Below are 22955 nucleotides of genomic sequence, written 5' to 3' on the forward strand. Positions count from 1 at the left end.
CTCTCTCTCCGTCTCTCTTCCGCACATCGGCTCTCGCGCTCTCTCCGGCACAATAGAGAGCGAGCGAGAGAGGGGGATCAAGCGAGCGAGCGAGTCGCTGCTGTGCCTCTCGCCGGATCTCCCATTCGTTCCGTCGTGTACAGTAGTAGTCTGTGTGCAGTGCCGCTGCTCGTGCGCGTCTCTCTCCTCTGCGTTGACTCCCCGGCGACGACGACGCACCGACGCCCACGTCTGAAAAACACGCGTGAACCTCGTCTCCCCCCCGCGAGTACAGTGCCAAGGATCATCATCGGGACACGACGACCCCACTCGGAGCCGTTGCCGCTGCAGTGTAGATCTGCCGTCGACTACGAGCTGCGGAAGTAGTAGCGGCGGTGCTTCGTTTACAAAGTAAGTCACACACAGATACGTACGTGAGTTTCCCGGTCGAAGTGCGCGGGTAATCGCGAGGACGATACTTTTACCTGTATAAGCTGTGCAGCCCGCGTGCGGAGTGGGTATTCGCGTCCTCCCGACGACGACGACGACGACGAGCGAGAACCTGATCAATGAACTCTGGCGGCGGCGCTGCGCGCATACACAGCGCCGCTCGCTCTCACACACACAAACGCGCGCGCAGACATTCTCGCGTTCTCTCTCTCTCTCTCTCTCTCTCTCTCTCTCTCTCTCTCTCTTGCTCGGGGAGTAGTCGCCGGAGCGAGATTCACTGTTGTTTTTCCTTTCTTTTCACCCGAGTGTATACTGCACCGAAGATAGTGCGAAGCTTCGTGCGGTGAGAAGACGCTGCTGTATTTACGATAATACAACGAGTGTGCTTTGCAGGGGGTGTGTCGGCAATCGATACAGCCTCTCGGACTGCGTGTGAAATTAAGGAAAAAGTAATCGCTTGTATCGAGAGGCTTTCGCGATCGACGCTGATCTCCTCGAGTCACGATCGAAATATCGAACGGAGGGTAGTAGTGTAATCCACACTGCTCCGAAAGGGTGGAGCGACGTGTTATTTTGATCGTGACGTCGAAGGGTTTCGCAGCTTATCTTTCGCGACAACGACTATTTTCAGTCGCAACGCGAGGAGGAGCATCCGTTTGAAAACAGTCGAAGCTCGATGTGAGCATTATGCTCGCTAATTATGCTCCTCGCCGCGCGTGTGTTTATTTATACGTTCGCACATTATAGACTAGAGACTGCATAACGCGTGATTTTATTTAGAGCGAGACGCTTTCGCGGATATTGCGTAAACGCTACGCAGCGATATGTAAGTATATAGAGACGAGACTTTACGGCTTCCCGCATTCGAAACTTTATTTATGAATGACTCGGGTCAATATTTTGACGGGTATGAAAATACACAGACGAGTGACACACTCTCGAGAGCGGTCATTCACTTCCAAGTGTAAACAGACGAAATTCGTATTATCTGTGTACGCAAGCGTCACTTATATCCATCTCATCTTTTATCTCCGATGCAAAACACTACGTGACAGTGTATTTCATTTCAAATTTTTAATAAAAGAAATAAAAGAGTCGCGAGCGCGAACTATGTCGTTCTTATTGTCTTGTTTCTCGAAGTTCGAAATTTAAAGCGACGTCGGCCAGAAGTTTTGAAACTCGCGCGCGTCTGGGAAAAATCGATGCGTAAAAGCCTGTCAAAAGAGATGGCTCTCGGTAAACTGCATCTTCTTGTGGATGTGCAGAGAGAGAGAGAGAGAGAGAGCGACTTGTTTTCAATGAAATCCGTGAAGCCGAGCTTTAGGAAACAATGACGCGCGTTTCGAAGCAGTGTATAGCGGAGAGTTGATGCAGTCGTGTAATTTTGAAACTACGGTATACTCGCGAGAGAAACAGAGAGAGAGAGAGAGAGAGAGAGAGAGAGAGAGACAATTAGCTGGATTTTCGGGGAAAGACGGAATGTAAGTTGACGAAAGTTTTCGAATTGTCAAACTTTTCACTCGAAATTAGACAGAGAAATTAGTGTAAAATAACGGCGTAGTTTACCCGTGGAAAAAAAAACACAGCGACAAACTCGATTCGGATCCGTCAAAAGAGGGGTAAATTGACGTTCGGCTGCAAGAGAAATACGATAACGTCCTCTCCCAATTGTTCCCATGGCTGAGAGAGAGAGAGAGAGAGAGAGAGAGAGAGAGAGAGAGAGAGAGAGAGAGAGAGAGAGAGAGAGAGAGAGAGCGGCAATTGTAATCTTCTTAGTTGTCGCGAATTGTCGTCCTATATAAGGATGAGTTGTAACTGCAGCCGGCGAGCAACAATTTCACTGCACGCGTATGTCTCGCAAGCAATAAACAAAGCAATAACAAATTAGAGTCTCTCGAGCGCAGCACTGTGCCGGTTAAATAAATCCATTATTCAGGCAACTTTTCACGCCGGCGAGTTTCGAATCTGCACGATGTGGACAAAAATTCACTTGTTGATGCTTTTGAATAATCTGTGCCGCGGTGGCGAGCTCGCGCATACCAGCGGAATGTTACTTCTTTTCGTCGGCGTTTTTCCCCTGCGTTTGCATACTTTATTCGACCATTCGGAAAATGCCTAAAAGCTTTCTTTCGCGAATGCAACAGTATACCGTTGTGTACTACAAAAGCAAACGAAATTTTCCATTTCGATGTGCTACTATGTTGTTTGGTATAGATCATGTTCCGGATAAAAAACAAAAGCAGTTCCATCTAAATTACAAAAAAGCTTATTTTCATAAATCAGCGGTGCAATCTCCTAAAAAAAGACTATCTATCCAGCTCGATACGCACGCGTCCCTTCTACTCGCATTCGCGCGCGCACATACACACACACACACACACACACACACACACACACACACAGCAGAGGTTTTATTTCTGTTTGCCTCGGGATTTCGGCCGTCGGCGGCGAAGAACTTCCGCGTGCGCCCACCGAAATTGATTCGGTTTAGGGGGGAAAAATAGGCTTCCTGGAAATTTCCCCTCCTCCTCCTCGCGAATCGACCTGCGGGGCAGCAGCGAAAAAGTGTGTCACATATTATAGAGAGAGGTGCGGTCTCGCTCTGTGCTATTTTTAACCTTTTGTTCTATAACACGCGCCGCGCGAATATTCGCAGCATTTATCGATAAAGTCCTGGTAAATAGTACGCAACGCTGCGGTGTGGTGTGATCGAAGGGTTTTCGTGTTATAACGTCGTTGTAGACACAAAGAGCGTGTATAACGGCGGCGTAACTTTTTACGGCGGCTATGCTCCCGTAGTATATCCTCCATAAAATTAACATTGAATTACCCGACGTTATATACAGGTATATACATCAGGGGTAATTATATATCCGGATGGTCTCTCGTGCTGTAACGTTTTACCGCGCGAGGCATTTAGTTCGAGCAATCCTCGCGCGCGGAACAAGGGAATCGCGATACGTACGTTGTTATGATTTATTAACGGATCACGCGCGCTTTTCGATTGTACTGAAAAGTTTCTTGCGTAATCGCGTAACCTTCGTCGCGGCGTTGAAGTTTAAATAAAGTTTCCGTAATGACTCGTGCGAGCGCAATTATGTGCTTACGTGGAAAAATATTTATACATCTAATGAATTTTTCCTCGAAATTGAAAAACCGCCAGAGTATATAGCACAATCGATACTTTCTAATCGAACGAGTACATTTTTCCGATATAAAAGACACGCCAAAAAGGACGTAATACCCGTGCGAAAGAGAAACAAAATCACGCCGCGGCGAGTCACATGCATAAAGCGCGACGACGACGTCCGCGAGCTCTTATTGCATTTCCTATCGGCGCGCAGCAGCGGAGGTCAGTTATCGGCTCGGCGGTATATAGTAACTACACGAGATAAAATTGAACTCGCGCGTCAATTCCAGAGACAGGAGAGAGAGAGAGAGAGAGAGAGAGAGAGAGAGAGAGAGAGAGAGAGAGGAGGTCGTTCACGAGTACAGCCTTTGCTCCGACGAAAATTCCATACGATTCGATATCGTTATAGAAGAGGGGGGATTATTAACACATCAGCGACGCGGAGGGAATTCAGTTTCCGATTCGGTATGTAGGGAGAGAGAAAGAGAGACGCTGAATGTGAGGCGATAGCGAATTTGAGCTTTTGGCTTTTTGTTTTCGTTCGGGAGAATTAGGTTAATCCTTTCTTTTTCAGTCTCGGCTGCAGAGAGGATGTTTTCCACACCTGCGAAATTCGTCAACATACCAGACTGAACCGAGTTAAATAAAGTCGTTTCCAGCTATACGTGTTTCTCGAACAATCAAGCTTAAAAGCAGCTCTTCGAATTAAAAGCGGAAAATCGACGCGCAGCGCTTATTGCCGCGGCAGCGCGCAGAGAGAGAGAGAGAGAGAGAGAGAGAGAGAGAGAGAGAGAGAGAGAGAGAGAGAGTACAACAGTTGGCGGGTGGCTTTACACGCGTAGGTATTCAGCGATTCGAAAAATCCAGAGAATCCGTGAAATTCGCTCTCATCGAACTGCATGCAGCTCGCTTTCTTTCTTCCTTTCTTCCTTCCTCCATCCATCCGCGCGCGCGTGCGTTTCCGCCTTGATTACGGAGCAGCAGCAGCTCGAAAAAGAAAAGGAGAGAGAACACTGCTGCGAGACAGATAGAGCATAGAAATCCTGCGGAAAATGAGAGGTAAGTAGAAAAACGCCGGCGAAAAGGCATTGCCCGGATACACTCTGCGTGTATATACAGATATATTTACTCTGTGTGCTTGCTGACTCTCTGGGCCGCTCGAGAGTCCAATTAAGAATGGCGAGCGCGTAGAAGACTTCGGCGACGCGTATAATCTCTCTCTCTCTCTCTCTCTCTCTCTCTCTCTCTCTCTCTCTCTGGGTTCTCTTTTTTCACGAGTGTGTTTGTGTGTAGCTGCGAAAATGCGGAGAAGACGAGAGGCGAATTTATACACGTGCGCAATGCGATAGTGTCCGGAGCGGCTGTCTGCGAAGTATAAGAGAGGAAGAGAGAGAGAGAAAGAGAGAGAGAAAGAGAGAGAGAGAGAGAGAGAGCGAGAAAAAGTGCTGGCGATGCATTTCGCATGGGGAATGCGATGCTGGACTAGACCTCGGATTACGTAATGGCCGGGGATTCTCTCTCGCTGACGTGGATTGAGAGGTTCGTTTGGACGATAAGCGCTGCTTTTGAAAGTGTGTATGATATTAATTTTTTTAAGGCTGATTTGGCACGTGGTAGGATGAGCTTAGTATGAAATTTGAATTCGAAGCTTTCAGGGATCGTTTATACGCGAGTTCGCTCGTGGCTAGTTTAAATTATACGAGAAATCTGTGTGGGTTCACTCGAGAGCTTGCAAAGTTTGCGTATCAACCGTCCAACAATACGAAACCCGCTGAGAGAGAGAGAGAGAGAGAGAGAGATACATTTCCCGGGAAATTCAAAGTTATCCTTTATACGTATAAACATTTTTATTCCATATCAAGGAAAAAAGCGAATGAGCTCGTTAAAATCTGAAATCCATCATAGCCATACACTGTCGGAAGGTACATCCAATAAAAGCTAATGCAAAAAGTAACTCCGTTGATACCCATCCAACGCCAGAGCAATGCGGGTCAAAAGGTTAATCAATTCTTACTTTTAGCAACGCGCGGAGAGTATATTACCTTGATTACTTACATAATTAAGGTTACGTCTCAAAGGAGCGATTCAACAGCTCATCCCGCCACGCGCTGATGTTTTAGTAAACTGCAGCCCGCCGCGAGCGCAAGACAAATATCCAACGCACTCCGTTTAATTGAAACCACCGAATACCGCTCTCACTCCCTCACGACCTGATTTTTCTCAATCCGTCGAAACTTTTCCGCCCGAAAAAAAACACACGCGACTGTCGACAGAGTTATGAATGAAAAAAACGTGTCACCACTGCGGTCTATGTGTGTAGACGCTTACACATTCATCGGAACACATCAGTCGGGATTGACGTGAAACTTCGTTCGAGGTTCGTAGGAATCCGGACGTTCACGACGACTATGCGATAAGATAAGTGAAAGCCATATAGCCGCTTAGATAGATGCGCGCGCGGCTTGTGTTTACTCACGCTTTTCACCGCTCGAGCCGGCGGGATTTCTCCTGTACAGTAGGGCCGATGGAAATATTTCTCTCGAAAACCGGGTCAGTACCGCGAGAACTTTCGGCGTAGGTATAGTCTAATTGGCCGAGTTTCGCTTCATTAATGCGGTATATTATCCAAAACCGCATATGATACCTGTGCACTCGGTATAGATAACGAAGGGAATATAACCGGCTGTATAGAGAATAAATGGAAAAAAGGGATGTTTTGTAATGATGTCTCGCTCTCTCTCTCTCTCTCTCTCTCTCTCTCTCTCTCTCTCTCTCTCTCTCTCTCTCTCTCTCTCTCTCTTCATTCCCTGGGTATATTCTACCCGGTGAGAAAGTTCGCTCAGGGGTCGCGCGAGGGATTCTCTCACGTGTTTGTGCGGGCTGAGCCTGAGATCTGACTGCGTTAGTGTGTAACGAAGTCGAAGTTCCCTTCAGGCGCCGAGTGGATTTATCGCTCGGGTAGAGGAAAAATAAGCTTTGCAGGGATAGGCTTGTTACGTGAACACGAGAGGGTGTAAAAAACGTTACTTTTTGTTCTCCATAAGCTGCAGTGCGTGTATGTGTCAGTTTTATATCAGACAAATATATCCACGCCGAAGCTTTGACTTTATCTCTGACTTTATTTTAAAATCGTGTAAATCCAGCACGCTATAATTACAATGTTAATTAAAGCATATATTCAAATTACTTCTAGCATCGCATATGATTCGCAGTTTTTCCTAATCAGTGTCGCATTTCCTCATTTACCGGTATGTTTGAATCACGTCTAAATTTGTTTCTCGCAGCGATGCTCTATATAATACACGTTGTACTGTCACGATTTTCTCGAGACACACCCGGTATAGGCGAGAGCGAATACACACACACACACACACACATACAAACACACCTTAGCGTTGCGAAAAAGCTCGTGTGCTCGTCTCGCGTGGGCGTGCATATGCGCTCGTGCGTGTCCGGCTCTCATATGATTCGCAGCTCTTTGCCTACCTACCTATACCTTCCTACCTCTGCAGCGGCGGCAGCAGCGCTGAAAATGGAAAAGTCGTCGGCGACGACTTCGTCGGTTTACTGAGGTCTCAAGCGATGTATCGTGTATTTTTTCCACTCGTGAAAACAATGTTTTTTTCTGCTAACAATTATCTTCTATACGTAATGCTCGTAACGGTCATAAATAATAAATGTTCGAAGAATTGAACGCTAATACATCTCCAGCACAGTCGCGAGAAGAAGCCGTCAAAAATTCAATCGGAAAGCTCGCTCACCCTTTGCCCTCGAAATATCCGCATCGCAGACTGCGCTATACTCGCCGGCACATCCCCAGACGTCGCGTCGTCGCTGAAAAATTCACAGACGTAAGTACGGAGCGCGCGCGAGAGAGAGAGAGAGAGAGAGAGAGAGAGAGAGAGAGAGAGAGAGAGAGAGAGAGAGAGAGAGCAGTGCAGCAGTAGCCGGCAGCGCGCATCGATTTTTTCGCGCTGCCGCCCCCGCCCTACACACACGCAAGCCGCTCCTTGGCGCGTACCATACCTTCCTAACGGGAGGAAAATCGATCCGCGAGTTTCCGCCTAGCTGTATACCTATATGTATACTTATCCCGCTGCGAGAGAGAGAGAGAGAGAGAGAGAGAGAGAGAGAGAGAGAGATTCCCTTCAATTAGCTTGAAATGCGCCGGGGCTGCAGGTTTAATCGAGTTAAAGGGCTGCGCGTGAATGATGCGTTTGCGGCTCGCGCTTTTTTCCCTTCGCATTTGGTTATGCAGGCTTTTTTACAGAGCTGACTTATGAATTTGAAAATGCGCATGAAAGAATGTTTCGAACGAGTCGATGTTATAACTTCCTGAAGACAAGCTTAATCCGGGCGATAAGCGCTTCGATTATGTAACGCGCAATCTATACAGTATACACCTTGTCCGACGAAAGAATGCCAAAACAACGGATTGACGCTATATAGATAGCTGCATTATTGAAGAGTTTGATTATTTATGTCATCTCGCGCGCTCGCCTTATACTCCGGCATGAAAAATTCAAGCTATTCCGGCGGGAAAAGTGTTTAACACACGTTCTGCGCGCGGTATGCACTTCAACCGCACACTTATACACTTCGAACGAGTGACGGGCCGAATGTGTGTCAGGCTATCATCGCTGCTATCTCGCGCGGACAATAAGTGTCGTTTGATAACGTTATTCAACGCGCTCTCTGGTTTTCTCGATAAATGCGATCGCGCGAAGAAAAAGCGCACGCTCGCATAATAAAAACAAACGATTATTGTGGATGCGACGAAGTGTGTATTAACCGAGCGAATTTTTTCATTTTTTCCAGATGACAACGTAACGAAGGGAGAAAGAGGAAAAGATCGAGAGAGAGAGAGAGAGAGAGAGAGAGAGAGAGAGAGAGAGAGAGAGAGAGAGTCGAGGCATGAAATGATGATGTCCGGGCTGGAGCAAGGGGCAAGATGAGCAGCGACCACGAGGGCAGGTACGGCATGAGCGGTGGTATCGGGGGCAAAATGCCACACAGCCACTCGACGCCGGCGGGCGTGGACGGAGGGGGTAGTCGCACACCCCCGACGACGCCTCGCAAGGCCGGCAAAATGCTCGCCTTCCGCGTCCAGATGCTCGACGATTCCATCACCATGTTTCAAGTGCAGGTGAGCTTTTATCGATTTATTGCTTTATGTGCGTATTCGTGATTTCATCATTTATTTGAAGTATTATATACCTGAATTTAATTTGGCGAACGTTGGTGGAGCGTAGCGATTTTTTTGCAAAATTAATTTTGGAACACTGCAATGAACGTGTATACCCGCAAAAACACTGTGTATAGAAATATACATCGCGCGATGGTAAACTGTTTCGATTTAATTTCCAGTGAGTGCCATCGCGCTTGCTAAACTCGTGCAGCAACGGTTTTCATCTCTTTTCCAATTATATCGCGAGCTTCCCAATTTAATTTGCAAATGATGCTGTATCTGGACGAATCAATGCATCGACAGTCGCTCGTTGACGATATTGCAATATACCCGAGATATTTACGGCAGAGCGCTTTTGGAAATTTTCGAATTTTGCTTTCCATTATCCAATGCCTGCGTGTATTATTATTCTCCGCCGCGTTCTAAAATAAACGGTGCATTTATATTCTTACTTTTTTGTGATTCACTGAGTTTACGCTCCACTGCGCGAACGACCCTTAAAAAAGCGATGTAAAAGTCCTGAAGATTATTACTCTTGATGTACAGCACCGATTTGTTAAAATACTGCGAGAATTCTGTATAGCATACTATACTAATCGGTTGAAAATTTCATTTCTTTTCTCACTGCTCGGGCTGCTTCGTAATCAACTCGCTGTCGAGAAAAGAAGAACAGCACCATCACGCCATGAATTTTCAAACCTCAATCTGCCCCTGTTATTACACCATACCAGCTCAACACAAAAAATGAGAGAGAATCCAACGCTCCGGCATTCAAAGGCAATCAGAAAAAAGCCCAATGTCGCGTCCTTTCGCGTAATACCTCACGTCCCGACGCCGACATGGAAATGCGTTTTCGTAAATTCGTAAACACACACACACACACACCCCCATACACACACACGTTCGCTGCATATATCCCTTTCTCCTCGAGCAAAACAAACCAGTCCCGGATTAATTTCTTAAATTGCACACTACGCTCGGAATTTACGAGGCGACGAGCTCGAGGAGTCAAGGCCGCGTTTCACACCGAATTGAATTTCGTCTTAGCTGAATAACACGATCGTCGGAGAAATCTGCTCTTTTTTCGCTACTGCAGCGAATTATTGGCTAAATTGATGGGACATCGCTTTTATCGTCGTCTCTATAGTCGTCGCGCGAATTAAGTTCATTATACGAACACAAGAGTCTCTGGCTTGTCAATTCCGCTTCGCGGATAAGAGATAATCCGATGCAGCGCCGAGTATAAACTTGAACTTTCGCTCGAAGGTGTTTGTCTCTTTATCGCCGCGCATAAATCGGGTTACGAAAGAGAGGAGAGTCTTTTTTCAAAGACTCGCTGCTGTCGTCGTTGTCGGGTTACCGAAATAGAATTTGCGAAGTGCACAAGTTGCGGTATTTGCAATCGATGTATATCGATTTATTTTAGATGTATAGCGCATAGACGCATAGGCGGTCTGAGTTTTGGCAGCACGAGGCGGAATTTTTTTGCTATAGAATAAGGAAACGTATTTACTTTTCGAAAGACAAGCTTTTATAAACCGATGTAGCTTATTGAACAGACGATAATTAAAGGCTATACGAAAATTACGAGTGTAAACAACAATTACGAGCCTCGTCGCTTACACAGTCACGCCGTAATGAGTAAACCGCATAGGGAATTGATTTATGCTCAAAATTTGCCATGTAGGAGCGCTGCCGGTATATAACATCAGGCTCCTGCTACATACTCGGCTGTATCTCACTTTAGCGTATATGACGAGAGATAACGTTTCATCTTCGCTCGCTTCCTGCGAACGCAAGATAGAGAGATGGACTCGCGGAAAATAAGGCTGCACATTTGGACTTTTTTACGAGGTGCGGCGTGAGTATCGGGTATCGCATGATATCTGAATATCTACTGCTGTAAGCAGGCTTCTGTAGCTCCGATCGGCCGCTTCCGCCGGTATACGTCGATGAAGCGTACATTATAATATTAAAATGAGCCAACAGAACGCTTTGATATTGATAAGTCTAGACATAACAAAAATATAATTGCGATAACCGAAATAATCGCACTTCCTGGTTACGTAAACACGAGCATATAATAAAATTCGCTTGATCGATCCACTTGAAATGACGAGTACAAAACCGCGAACGTGTGTCTATATAATATCCATATACATACATACATATAGGGAATTGATTTACGTCCAATTTGCTGTGTGGGCACTTGGCTGCAAGCAAGCGCGCTCCATTCTATGCGTCATCGGCTATATGCACATATGCGCGCATCTACAGGGTGGTCCAAGCTTGAATATCAGTGCAAAAATCTATGTGACGTATCGCGCAATAATATCTCCTATAACAGCATCGTTATTTCAATTCCGCATTGCACGCAGTTACGGAATTTACCGATGGTTAAGCATTAATAATACAAAAATTGACGAATCCCGTCGCACCGAGAATCGTGAAACAAGCGTCGGGATAGCAGGCACTCATTGTCGCTAAACGGCCCTTCGTACAATTCCGAGCCTCGAGCGTCGGTCCAAATTGGATCGATTTAAAAATTGAGGAAGTCCTCCGGCGCAATCGCAGCAATTTTTTTTCTCTCTCTCTCTCTCTCTCTCTCTCTCTCACTCTCCCTGCTGACATATCCCATACGCGATACTTTCCTCGCACATACACACGCATAAGTATATACATAGACATGCACCTCGACGTCCATCGGGGTCAAGGGGCGTGGGCCGGTGAGACTCTCTGCAGCAGAGCAAGCAGCTCTTTCTCTGTCGCGCGCGCAGCATAAAAGTCTTTTCACATCGAACGGCTTAACGTCGGGAACTCCGCGCGCTCTGATGTCTATGCGGCCCGGAAAAGTCGTCGCTCGCTTTTTTTCGGTCCACCAAAAGCTACTCTCTCTGTCTCTCTCTCTCTCTCTCTCTCTCTCTCTCCCGGCCCTTTTGTGCGGCGTCGATTATATACCTTTCTCCGCTGATGCTACTTCTTTTCTCGTTGTTCTTTCGCCGCGGACGAGCTTTCACCGCCGATTTACATCGCTCGAGCGCGCAAACATTCTTTTTTCTTCAAATTTCACGCGCTTTTTTCTCCGCTGCACCGCACAAAGCCGCAGGAGGTTTTTTCTAATAGGTCTGATGGCGGGTGCAGGAATTGTATACGTTCCGATGAATTATGCATGAGGCTTGGAGAGCTGTTTGTTTCGAGAGTGAGAGAGAGAGAGAGAGAGAGAGAGAGAGAGAGAGAGAGAGAGAGAGAGAGAGAGAGAGGTGTAATTATTGGGTGACGGCAATCGTTGTTGGCGAGCGCGAATCACGTGAGCTGTATTATAGAGAGTACAGTGTGTACATTAAAAGAGAGAAACGTGACGTCGCGGTCTAATAATCGCGCCGCAAAGGACTGCAGCGCTGATTCATTTGTGTTTTCGATATTTTTCGCACGCCTCACGAGAGCTGACAACGTAATAATAACCTGCGCCTTTTGCAAAGTGCACTTTTTACGTAACTCCTTATTCGAAACTATATAATTCAAACTTACGCGATTCCAACGAAATTCGATAATCGACGCATCTAGGTAAAACATACGCTGCATCACCTTGATATCGGCCGGATGGATTGCTCGGAAACACGTGTGTGGAATATTTCTCATATTCTCGCTTTCTCTCTCTCTCTCTCTCTCTCTCTCTCTCTCTCTCTCTCTCTCTCTGGTATAAACAGAAACTCTACACCGCAGCGTGAAAAGACCACAGCATCAGCAGCAGCAGCTCATGCAAGGGTGAACTATTAGAGCACGTAATGGCTGCACACTGCACATCGCTTTTCAAGCAAGTTCACATGGCGCGTGTAATAATGCTCGAAGACGCGCCTACAGCCCTGCACTATTGATCAGCCGGGGCTGTAAATAGTCTTTGTCGCGAGCGAGAGCAAGAGAGAGAGAGAGAGAGAGAGAGAGAGAGAGAGAGAGAGAGAGAGAGAGAGAGAGAGAGAGAGAGCTGTAGCGTTATAATAGGCTGGCCTCAGGCCGACACGACGATTTGTGCATTATAAGACACACACCGCAGGCGTTAACCGTATAACGTCGGATATGCGAGAGAGGGCGAACAGTGAAGGATTTATGATTCGCAGAGAAATGGAATAACGTTGCGGTTGTAGTGGCTATCGTTGAGAGTATAATGCATATAGATAATAACCACGACATTATTGGGCTTGGATAATCTAATATTCAAATTCGATTTTCTGTTCCAGGCAAAGGCTTTGGGCAGGGTGTTGTTCGATCAAGTATGCAAACAACTGCACCTCTTGGAGGCGGACTATTTCGGTCTCGAGTACCAGGAGCCTAATGGAACGAAGGTAAAACGAGTAGAGTAAAAAAGACGATGAAGAACATAGGGGTTTCAATATTTCCCGACTGTGCAGTAGCGAGACTATGCACGCGCCTCTTTATCAATTCATGCAAAAAGGTCAAACGCTTTTTTCCTCGCGCGCGCGCGCGGACAAAGCGCCGTCTCTCCCCTCCCTCGCTTTTTCTTTTTAATCGGTCGAGAGGAAGGATTTCCGCGCTGTGTTATAACGGATAAATTAAACGGACTTTATATTTCGCTGCGCGAATCGCGAGTATATACGTGAAATTTCCCGCGCGGAAATATTGTTATGCACTGTGCAGATCGTTTTCTTTTTCCAAGTAAGCACGCGTGATCGCACGAAAACTATGGAAATAGCGAGTTTGCAGTAGCAGCGTCTGGCATAGCATTGAAAAAAATCTCTCACGGCGCATTCTCCCTCTGTTTCATTCGCAGTACTGGCTGGATCTGGAGAAACCAGTTTGCAGGCAAGTGGGGCTGTCGCTGGTCGATCCGCTCCTCAGGTTCTGCGTCAAGTTCTACACGCCCGATCCGGCGCAGCTCGAGGAGGAGTTCACGCGCTACCTATTCTGTCTGCAGATCAAACGTGACCTGGCCCAGGGACTGCTGCAGTGCAACGACAACACTGCCGCGCTCATGGCCAGTTATATAGTTCAAGGTCGGTTCCAAAGCGAATACCGCGGATATTCTCTTTATATTGATTTTGCCGAGCTTGTTTTTTGGCGCGGAATTTGACATTGAGATTTCGGAAATCGATGCTTCGGAAGGAATCTGCATTGGAGATTTTTGGTATTGGGTGATTGTGGTGATAACGCGCGGTTATTTGTTAATACGACATCGAGTCGATATAGCGAAAACTTGTACGGAAAAGGAGAAAACGGAGGCGCATTGGCCCAATTGCTCAGTGCGCGCGATAACTCGACGAATAGACAAAAAGAATCCGCGTTAAGGCTATTCAACCGATGCAAATGATCTATAACAGCTGGATGAAAACGCGCGGCCACAAAAAATCCGGCTATAACTCAGCGAAGCGTAAAATTTTCAAAATAAAACCCAGCTTCTGTTTAACATATAACATACAATACACATGGGACGAGGTGTATATAGGATGCGACGACGAGCAAGTGGCTCGGGCCCGCGGATGTCTTGATTACTTCAATCCCAGGGCACAATTGGCTCATTGTCGCAAGGCCATTGTGGAAGCATTGGCTTTCATAACTCGCACAATACCGCGGCGCGAGAACTGTCTATACGATACGTGAATTCTAAATGGCTCCGCGCTCTTTCCTCTTCCATCTCCGATCTCCGCGGCTGACGCGCGCGCGGCTTGAAAAGCGACTCGAGGAATCGGATGTATGTGCAGCGTGGTATACTTCACATACGTCGTTGTCGTAGAAAATAAAAGGTGAAATCGAATTCGCTGCGGTTTTCCGTATGTATAGACAGCCGAGCGGTTTTTTGGATAATTGTAATATCAAACGCGCTACAATTCGAATTTGTCTCTGTCGACAGCTGAGTGCGGCGACTACGTTATCGAGGACTACCCGGATCACACGTACTTGTCGACGTACAAATTCGTGCCGCATCAAGACAACGAGCTCGAACGGCGGATAATGGAGAATCACAAGAAGCACGCGTAAGTGTGTATATAAATATATATATATTTATATATATAGTCTCTCTACTATTATGCTGTACGCAGCAGCTGCATAATGATTCGGTTGACGAGGAGCGATTATGCGAAGACGCGAAATCTCTATCTCTGCGCGTATTTACAACTTTGTTACGGCCTCGCATTGCTTGATACGATTGACACGAGGAAGTCGTTGTCGTGGAAATAAGCGCAGGAAAAATCGGTGTCTGTTTAAGTCTCACTGACAATGGGTTATTATTTTTTTGACGAACAGGGGCCAATCGCCTGCGGAGGCGGACTTGAACCTCTTGGAAACCGCTCGACGCTGCGAACTCTACGGCATGAAGATGCACCCTGCGAAAGTATGAATATTTTTTGACATTGATTTTTTATCTATACCAGTATCGTAATAACACACGACCGTTTCCGTCTGCGCAGGATCACGAAAACGTGCCGTTAAACTTGGCTGTGGCACATATGGGAATCATAGTCTTTCAACATTACACTAAAATTAACACCTTTAGTTGGGCGAAGATAAGAAAAATTAGTTTTAAGCGAAAGAAATTCTTGATAAAACTTCACCCGGAAGGCTATGTGAGTTTCGCGCTATAAGCTTATCATTGTATTATATCTGTAACTGATTCATTGACAATAACAACGTTTTCTCACCTCTCACACAGGGTTACTATAAGGACACAGTCGAGTTTTTCTTCGAGGGTCGCAACGAGTGCAAGAACTTTTGGAAAAAGTGCGTCGAGAATCACGGCTTCTTCCGCTGTTCTGTCGTCAAGCGAGTGACGCGGCAAAAGACTCGAGTTCTCAGTCGAGGATCTTCGTTCAGGTAAAGTTATTCGACTTCGTTCGTACAATCAAACGCAACTGAAGAATTTTCTTATTAACGAGTCGCAACTTTTACGTACGACCACAGGTACAGCGGCAAAACGCAGAAGCAGATAGTGGAGTTCGTGCGCGACAACTACGTGAAGCGGCAAACGTTCCAGAGGTGAGCCCATTCAGACTGTCGTACTGTTTAGAGAAAAAGCCATATCATTATATCTGTCCACGTTGTATTTTGTATACCAACGGGTTTCTTATGACACCTGACTGATTTGCCGTTTATTTTATATATATATATATATATATATATATATATATATATACGTAGCTAGTGCATGAGTATCGTTGAGTATGTCCCCGCTCAGATAAAAAGTTTCACGAACCAAAAAGTAAACCCAGCAGCAAGCCAAAATTCAATGTACATATTAAAAAAAACGAAGTAACGGAAAATATCGAGGGAATCCCGACACACGCACACACACAGCAGGTGGCCAATGTCTTTTATTGTCGATTTCACTCGTCGTCGATATCACCGAGTACATCTCTCACACATACACACCTTCGAGACAGCCGCAAGTCGAAGCTCGGCGCCTCTCCTGTATTATGTATTTATATTTCTCCTTCTTTCTGTCACTCACTCTCTCTCTCTCTCTCTCTCTCTCTCTCTCTCTCTCTCTCTCTCTCTCTCTCTCTCTCTCTCTCTATCTCTATCTCTCTGTGTTCTTTCCTCTTTATTTCTGTTCGCGCAAAGACGTCGAGTTTCGATTCATTTCGCAATAAGGTAGAAAAATACCGCTGCAGTGTACATACAGTCCGATCGATGCGTATGACGTAAAAATAGTTTCGCGCTGTCGACTTCGGTTGATTTAGAAAGAAACGAGAGGTATTTTTCTCCGCGAGAGAAGGTGTGCGTGTGCAATGTTGCCTGCTCGGACAGGGGTGGCGGGGAGTCAGGCTCACCATCAGGCACGATTTATTTATACCCGAATGACCATTATCAATGTTTTTATATAATAATATATACCCTCCGTCAATATTTTCTTACTATATTATATTGTATACTCATACATATACTCACTTATATTACCAATAATTACGCTGTCTGATATATATGATTCACTCTGTCGAAGTGACCTTTCCTATTGTTACACACACTATCATAGAGAGTAAATGTAAATTCGACTACACGTTATTATATAGCCCTCTCGAGATTAATGATTTTAGTATACTACACACAATCAATCTCAATGTGATTTGGGACGTATTTCGATTATTTAGCAGTAGCTCGATCTTTAGATTCGATCTTTGTTATCTCACTCGTACATAACATATGATAAATATATATTTCCGTCACAACCCGTATTTATAAAACAACTCTTCTCTATATCTTGTACACCGTTTATATATTTCTGTATGATATACTTGTATTAATATTACGAGGATAGTGTGAAACGGAAGAACGATTCATCGATTAAAGTTGACGTACCACATCTATTCGCACTGTCCTTTATATACATATATTATAGTCTACTAACTCACGCGGTGAACTCGAGACAGGAGCATGAGGATATTCACTAACAACAATAAACCGTATATGTGGAACTTTGTTCAGTGATGCCCATCGCCGAGCAAAGTCTACCCGATATAATCATGAAAGTAAAGCTATAAAATACATACACAAACTGTGCTTGTCTCGAAGAAAGGTTAAGTCATAAACATTTTGAGGAGGGTAAAATTCGATGTCACTTTTTTGCTCGAGACGAATGGCTTAGAATCATGAAAAGAAAAAAAATTGTTAAACAAAAAAATAAATGAATAAATAAAAGGAATTGGTAGCGTTAGGTCTGATGCTGAACTTGACTCTCTCTTGCTCGCAGGTCCAATTCGTTCCGGCAGACTAGCAGTGGTAGGGCATTGCAGGGCTCGGAGGGGGGAGGCTATCGTGGGGCCACATCAAGCAGCTCCCTTTTGGGCAGCTCCAGCATCTCTGCCCACCCCCTCCTGCCCCTCGGCGATCCTGGTATGTACCACGAGCGAACACCAACAGACCGAACAACCACCGTACACGAATTTTCAAAGAAACGCAAAAGAAAGCATTTAAATGAAAAAAAAACGCTTCAACTCCATGTCTATCATATTGATTTTACTTTATGTTCTGTTGTCAAGTGACTCTTTATTATTATTATTATTATTATTATTTCTTTCGTTGATTTGCGTCTAATATCACCTGTCATCTGTTTCGTTATTTTATTTTATTTTTTTCAAAATTTCTGTTCTGTTTAATCATAGTGATTTGGTGCAAAATGTCATTTGCCGATATCATTGGATTTCACTGTAAATATATATATATATGAGTTGCCTTTTGGTAGTGTAGCTTAAGTAGTGTAACGTAGAAATCGATCGGCTTTTTGAATACTTATTTGAGAAACCGAATCAGTTCTCCGACAACGAGAGAGTGTAATCAATCTTTCTCGGAGTCGACCGGGACTTCTGTTGCAGGTATGCAAACGAGCTAAATCGAATAGAGTAAAAAAAACAGCGCAAAAGCACGAGATGAGAGTACACATACGTGATGTTAAGATGCATCGAGCATTGAGAAGGTCGAGCATGATTACTGAGATGATTTTTTTCTCCGTTCTTGCAGCACTGGAAACACCGGCTCTGTCTCTGTCATGCGGTTCGATGACACTGGATTCTCCGACGACTGTGACGAGTGTCTCGATGGGCGGGACGAATCACCGTCGCGACGACACAGCTATGTCCTATCGGACGCTCACCTCTATCGACGTACATTCGACGGCCACGCCATACGGCCAGGGCCAAGTAGCCTCGCATGCTACCAGTCATCATCAGCAGCAGTCGCAGTACCAGCAGCAGCAGCAAACCAGGATTTCATCAACAGGTCGTATCAGCCCCTCTAACAGCAGTCCCCCTGAATTCAGCACAGTGCCCCGACCTTTGCCGAGGTACTCGTGGCAGCGCTCGGCGAGCTGCCGCGAGCTCTACGCGACGAGCTTCGACGAGTCGGGAAAAGCTCGCTCGCCGCGCCAGCAGGGAGGGGAAACGGCCTCGTCGGGCCTCGACGGCTTCCAGCAGCAGCTACCGTCCCAGGGCGAGCTCGACCGACCGGTGACGCGCTGCGACGAGCTGACTCACCGCTCGTACAGCGCGGCGAGCTCGAAGCTCCCCTCGCTGGACCGCGACTCCGTGCCCGACAAGATCTACAGCAGCTCTTACCCGGGCACGTCGTCGCTGTCCACCGAGTCGGGGCACGAGGGATCCGCTCACGCGGGTGACCTCTCCCACGATGATCTTTCCCACGACTCGTACGAGCTGCTGGAACGCGAGGCCGAGGACGAGTCCGAGTCCTACTCGAGTCCGCGGCCCGGTCTGCGCGACGGGGCCGAGAACGAGGCGCTCTCTGACCAGAGTGACGAGGGAATCGAGCCGGAGATGTTCCAGATGGACTCCGAGACCGAGTCCTTCGTCAAGCAGAGATCGATTCGTTCGACGGACAAGCAGCTATTCAAGCACGTTCTCGCGGACATCAAGAGCTCCAAGGGCTCCAAGTCGGTCGATCGGTACTCGGCGACCAGCACCACGACCAGCACCACCACCACGACCTCGATCAAGCGCGACAGCGAGATCGTCGTTATGGAGTCGCGTATACAGCGCTCCAACACCCAGATCGAGCGCAAGTTCGAGACGCGTCACGCCAACTCGGTTGAGCAGCAACAGCAGCAGCAGCTAGGCGCGAGCAGCAAGCTGGCCCTCCAGGACAGCTCGAACAAGCTGGACCCCATGGTGCTACAGGCCCAGAAGCAAAAGGTCACGGTGCTCAACGAGCTCAAGAGTCTCAGGCCGAAGCACAAGATCACCCACGTCGACTCGGAGGTTCTCAGGGACGAGGGCATTATGCGGCCCAAGTCGCGGATAGACGACGATCTCAGCCCGGTCGATCTGAGCAGGGCCGCGATCGTGGGTAGGCAGACCAGGGCCAGGAGCATAGCCAGTCTCGAGGAAAGTCAGCCTCCGCGTCCGTACGTGGAGACGGGTAGCTTGGGTAGGTCGCAGAGGGCACGGGAGAAGAAGGCCCGTGAGGCCGAGATGAAGGTCGACAAGATCCTGTCGAAGATGCAAGAGAAGGAGCGGAAGCGCATCGAGCGCGAGAACTCGCGGGAGATCCGCAAGCTCGAGAAGACCGACTCGCGAAGATCCGAGAGAGGGGAGACGAGGCGCAACGCGGAGCTACGGCGCAGCATGGAGAGGCTCGACGCGCGGGAACGCAGCCTGGAGCGTCTCGACTTCGGTCGGGAGAGACGCTCCAGCTGCAAGAACGACTTCCGCGATTACCGGAACCGAAGCAACGAACACCTCGACTCGCGCGAGTTCAGAAAGAGCTTGGAGAACCTCGACAGCAGGAGCTACTACCGGAACCACCGTCGCGAGCTGCGCGACCGAAGGGAGAGAAGCATGGAGCGGCTGGACGCGAGACGCAGTCCTGGTCGAAGTCCTCTGTCTGAACAGGAGTACCGATACTACGATAGCAGAAGGGACTCGGACAACATGCGCAGCCCCTTCGGTAAGCCTAGGAACAACCTAAGCGCGGACCGAATCGACAAGGAGAGATCCATCTTCGACTTCGATCCGAAAGCCATCGAGAAGCTCAGCTCCTTCGAGCGATACGAGAAGGACAAGAAGGACAAGAGGAGAGGCAGCGACCGGAAGACTTTCGAGAAGACGGATTCGCGCGACGGCCGGAAGAGCGTGGACTTTTCGGGAATGAAGAATCTGGACTACGACAGTTATGTCAGCGCGGAGTACCAGGATATCAGGAGACACAGCGAGCAGATCGAGAAGATGAGGGAGTCCAAGCCAAGGGAACGGGACGACTGGAGGAGCTTGGAGAAAGCCAGAAAAGAAGCCGAGCGACTGGAGAAGGAACGACAGGGAAGACTGTCCACGGAGTGGCGCACCGAAACTGTCCTCGGCGTCCCCAGCGAGTGGGACAACGACAAGTCCAAGACTGTCTTTACCGAATACGATCCGAAGGTAGTCGGCGGCGTCGTGGTAGGCTTCCCGGACGAACCGAGTGCGACCTGTCACATACCCGTGGAGAGAACGAAGAGCGATCCCAATCCGGCGAGGCAGAGATTCGGCTCCAACAGCAAACGCCACGTGCTCATGCATCAGAAGTCGATCGATCTCACGCCCGCCGATTCCGGCGACGAAGACGCGTTCGCCGACAGCACGCAACCCCGAAAATCCAACACCGACATACCTTACACTCTCCACAAGCGTCACGTGATGAACGGCACGGCGTCCGAGGATAAATCGGACTCCGACGGCTCGAAACTCGGGAAAATTGCCGCGAGACTGCTTGCCAAAGATTTGCCAAAGTTACCGCTAAAGCCAGTCACCGATGCTTCCTTCGTCGACCTGACGAAACTCACCTCACCCGATAAACCCTGTACACTCGCGTTATCACCGGAAAAGCCTCGTAGCATTCTCGTTAGCTCGGATAAGCCGAAAGTAGTGTTAAGTCCATCCGATAAACCGAAGAGCATCTTGACTTCGAAGCTCTCGCCGAGTCCATCGCCCAATCCAAGCCCGAAAGTCAGCCCGACGAGACAGGCGAAGGACAAGAAGTCGAGCTCGTTGGACAAAGTCAGAATGGAGCCTTCTATTGCTGGAATAATTGGGCCTAAATCGTTCAGCCTAGATAAGAAACACACAAAACTCTCGCCGACTGAGCCGAACGTCACGATTATTTCTAGTCTGGAGTCCAGATCGCCGAAGTATCTGTCTCCCACCGATCCTACGGTGACCATCGTATCGGCGCTCGAGAAAAGACGATCTCCTGACTCTAGCTCCAGGAGTCCGAGTCTTTCCGAGAGGTCGAAGTTCAATTTCGCAGAGGTCGTTGGGATGGAGATCAAACAAGAGCTGGAACGCCGTGAAAGGGAGAGGAGAATGTCTCAAGTTCCCGACGACGGCTGGGAAGGACAGGATAGCATAGAGAATATGCCTCTTCCCGAAATTCCCGATCCGGATAAATCGAAACCTGCGTTCACCAAGAAACCACCGATTCCGGACAAACCACTGACGACTCGTCCCAAGCCTAGCCGTCTTATCGTCACGGATCATTCGAAAGATGACGCGTACGAGAGCGACGGTCGCTTGTCGGTACCGACGTCTCCGAAGCCTCCCCCATCACCGAAAAAAACCAAACCTAAAGGTTACGATAAGCCTAGCATACCCGAGAAGACCAAGCAGATTCTCGACATCATCGAATCGAAGTTTTGCGAGGCGAGTAAAAACGTAGCTTCGAAAGTATCGAGACCTAAGATCATCGACACTGGCTACGATGACTTTGTCGAGCCCGTCGCGGATCTGCCTTTGGACGAGGTGCCCGTGAAGCCAACTTTAGAGTTGGATAGCCTTAAAGTTCCTGAATTCACTCCGTTTATGTTTAGACCTCACGGAGAACCCTTGCGCTCCAAGTCGTTGTCTTTGGCGGAAGAAAAAGCGCCCATAGATACGCTTCTGTCTCCTGAAATGGAGAACAAGAGCTTTGCGCAAGATTTATCGCCCAAACGAATTAAGAAGGTGAAATCTGACCCCGTCAAGAAGGACTTTAAAAAGCAGTCTAAATCGCTTGAAGGTGATAAGCCGCCTCTTAAAAAGAGCGGCTCCAAGGAAATTAAGAATTCACCTTCGAGTTCGCGCATAGATAAATCAAAATTAAAACTAGGTGAAATGCCTCAAGAAATCATTATTATTGATTCAACAGATATAGTGCCTGAGGTCAGTATAATACAAAAAGGAAGATCAAAATCAGTGAGCAGATTATCAGATAGATCGTTTTCCTCCTCGAGAGACGACGACCTGAAGAAACCTCGAGCGAAATCCGCCTCCGTTGATGACGAACTTATTAAAATCGTTACTACATTGCAGCAGAGAGAAAAGGGCAGACCTAAGTCTCTAGGCATTTCTAAAAGTTTAGGAAGCACCGAAAGAAAAGACTCAGTAGATAAGGTATCTCCTAAGCGATCTGTTAGTGTTAAGGCCAGCAAGTCTGATTTATCGAAAGTATCCCCGAGAGTTTCTCCTAAAGTTTCACCCAAAGTCTCACCGAAAGTATCGCCAAAAGTCTCGCCCAAAGTTTCGCCAAAAGTCTCACCGAAAGTTTCTCCGAAAGTATCGCCGAAATCTTCACCGAAAGTAACGCCAAAATCATCCCCTATGGTATCGCCGAAGGCTTCGCCGAAAAAGCGAGTTTCGGAAATAGTAGTCGAACACTATGACACGAAACACGAGGACATAATTATCATCAATAAGCAAGAAGCGGTTGTTGCAAAAAATGCTGAATCCCATCGAGCCAAAA

General features: G+C 47.4%; 1 protein-coding gene across 3 annotated transcripts in view; it reads left to right on the top strand.

Annotated features, from left to right (window-relative positions):
• The first annotated feature begins 9 nt into the window (after positions 1-9).
• Positions 10-22955, top strand: part of LOC100118661 (FERM, ARHGEF and pleckstrin domain-containing protein 1) — a 39565-nt gene continuing 16619 nt past the window's right edge. For 2 of the 3 annotated variants that reach the window (XM_008208497.3, XM_031928918.2), the window contains exons 1-11: positions 10-390; positions 8378-8705; positions 12983-13087; positions 13534-13756; positions 14611-14734; positions 15006-15093; positions 15170-15325; positions 15412-15572; positions 15660-15734; positions 17446-17588; positions 18213-18470. In XM_008208497.3, coding sequence (XP_008206719.2) covers positions 8511-8705; positions 12983-13087; positions 13534-13756; positions 14611-14734; positions 15006-15093; positions 15170-15325; positions 15412-15572; positions 15660-15734; positions 17446-17588; positions 18213-18470 — 1528 coding nt within the window. In that variant the 5' untranslated portion in view covers positions 10-390; positions 8378-8510. Of the gene's footprint in view, positions 391-8377; positions 8706-12982; positions 13088-13533; positions 13757-14610; positions 14735-15005; positions 15094-15169; positions 15326-15411; positions 15573-15659; positions 15735-17445; positions 17589-18212; positions 22862-22955 lie in introns of all 3 variants that reach the window. The other variant, XM_031928919.2, reaches the window with a different exon arrangement.

This window comes from Nasonia vitripennis, chromosome 4 (genome assembly GCF_009193385.2).
Source record: "Nasonia vitripennis strain AsymCx chromosome 4, Nvit_psr_1.1, whole genome shotgun sequence".
Lineage (NCBI taxonomy): Eukaryota > Metazoa > Arthropoda > Insecta > Hymenoptera > Pteromalidae > Nasonia > Nasonia vitripennis.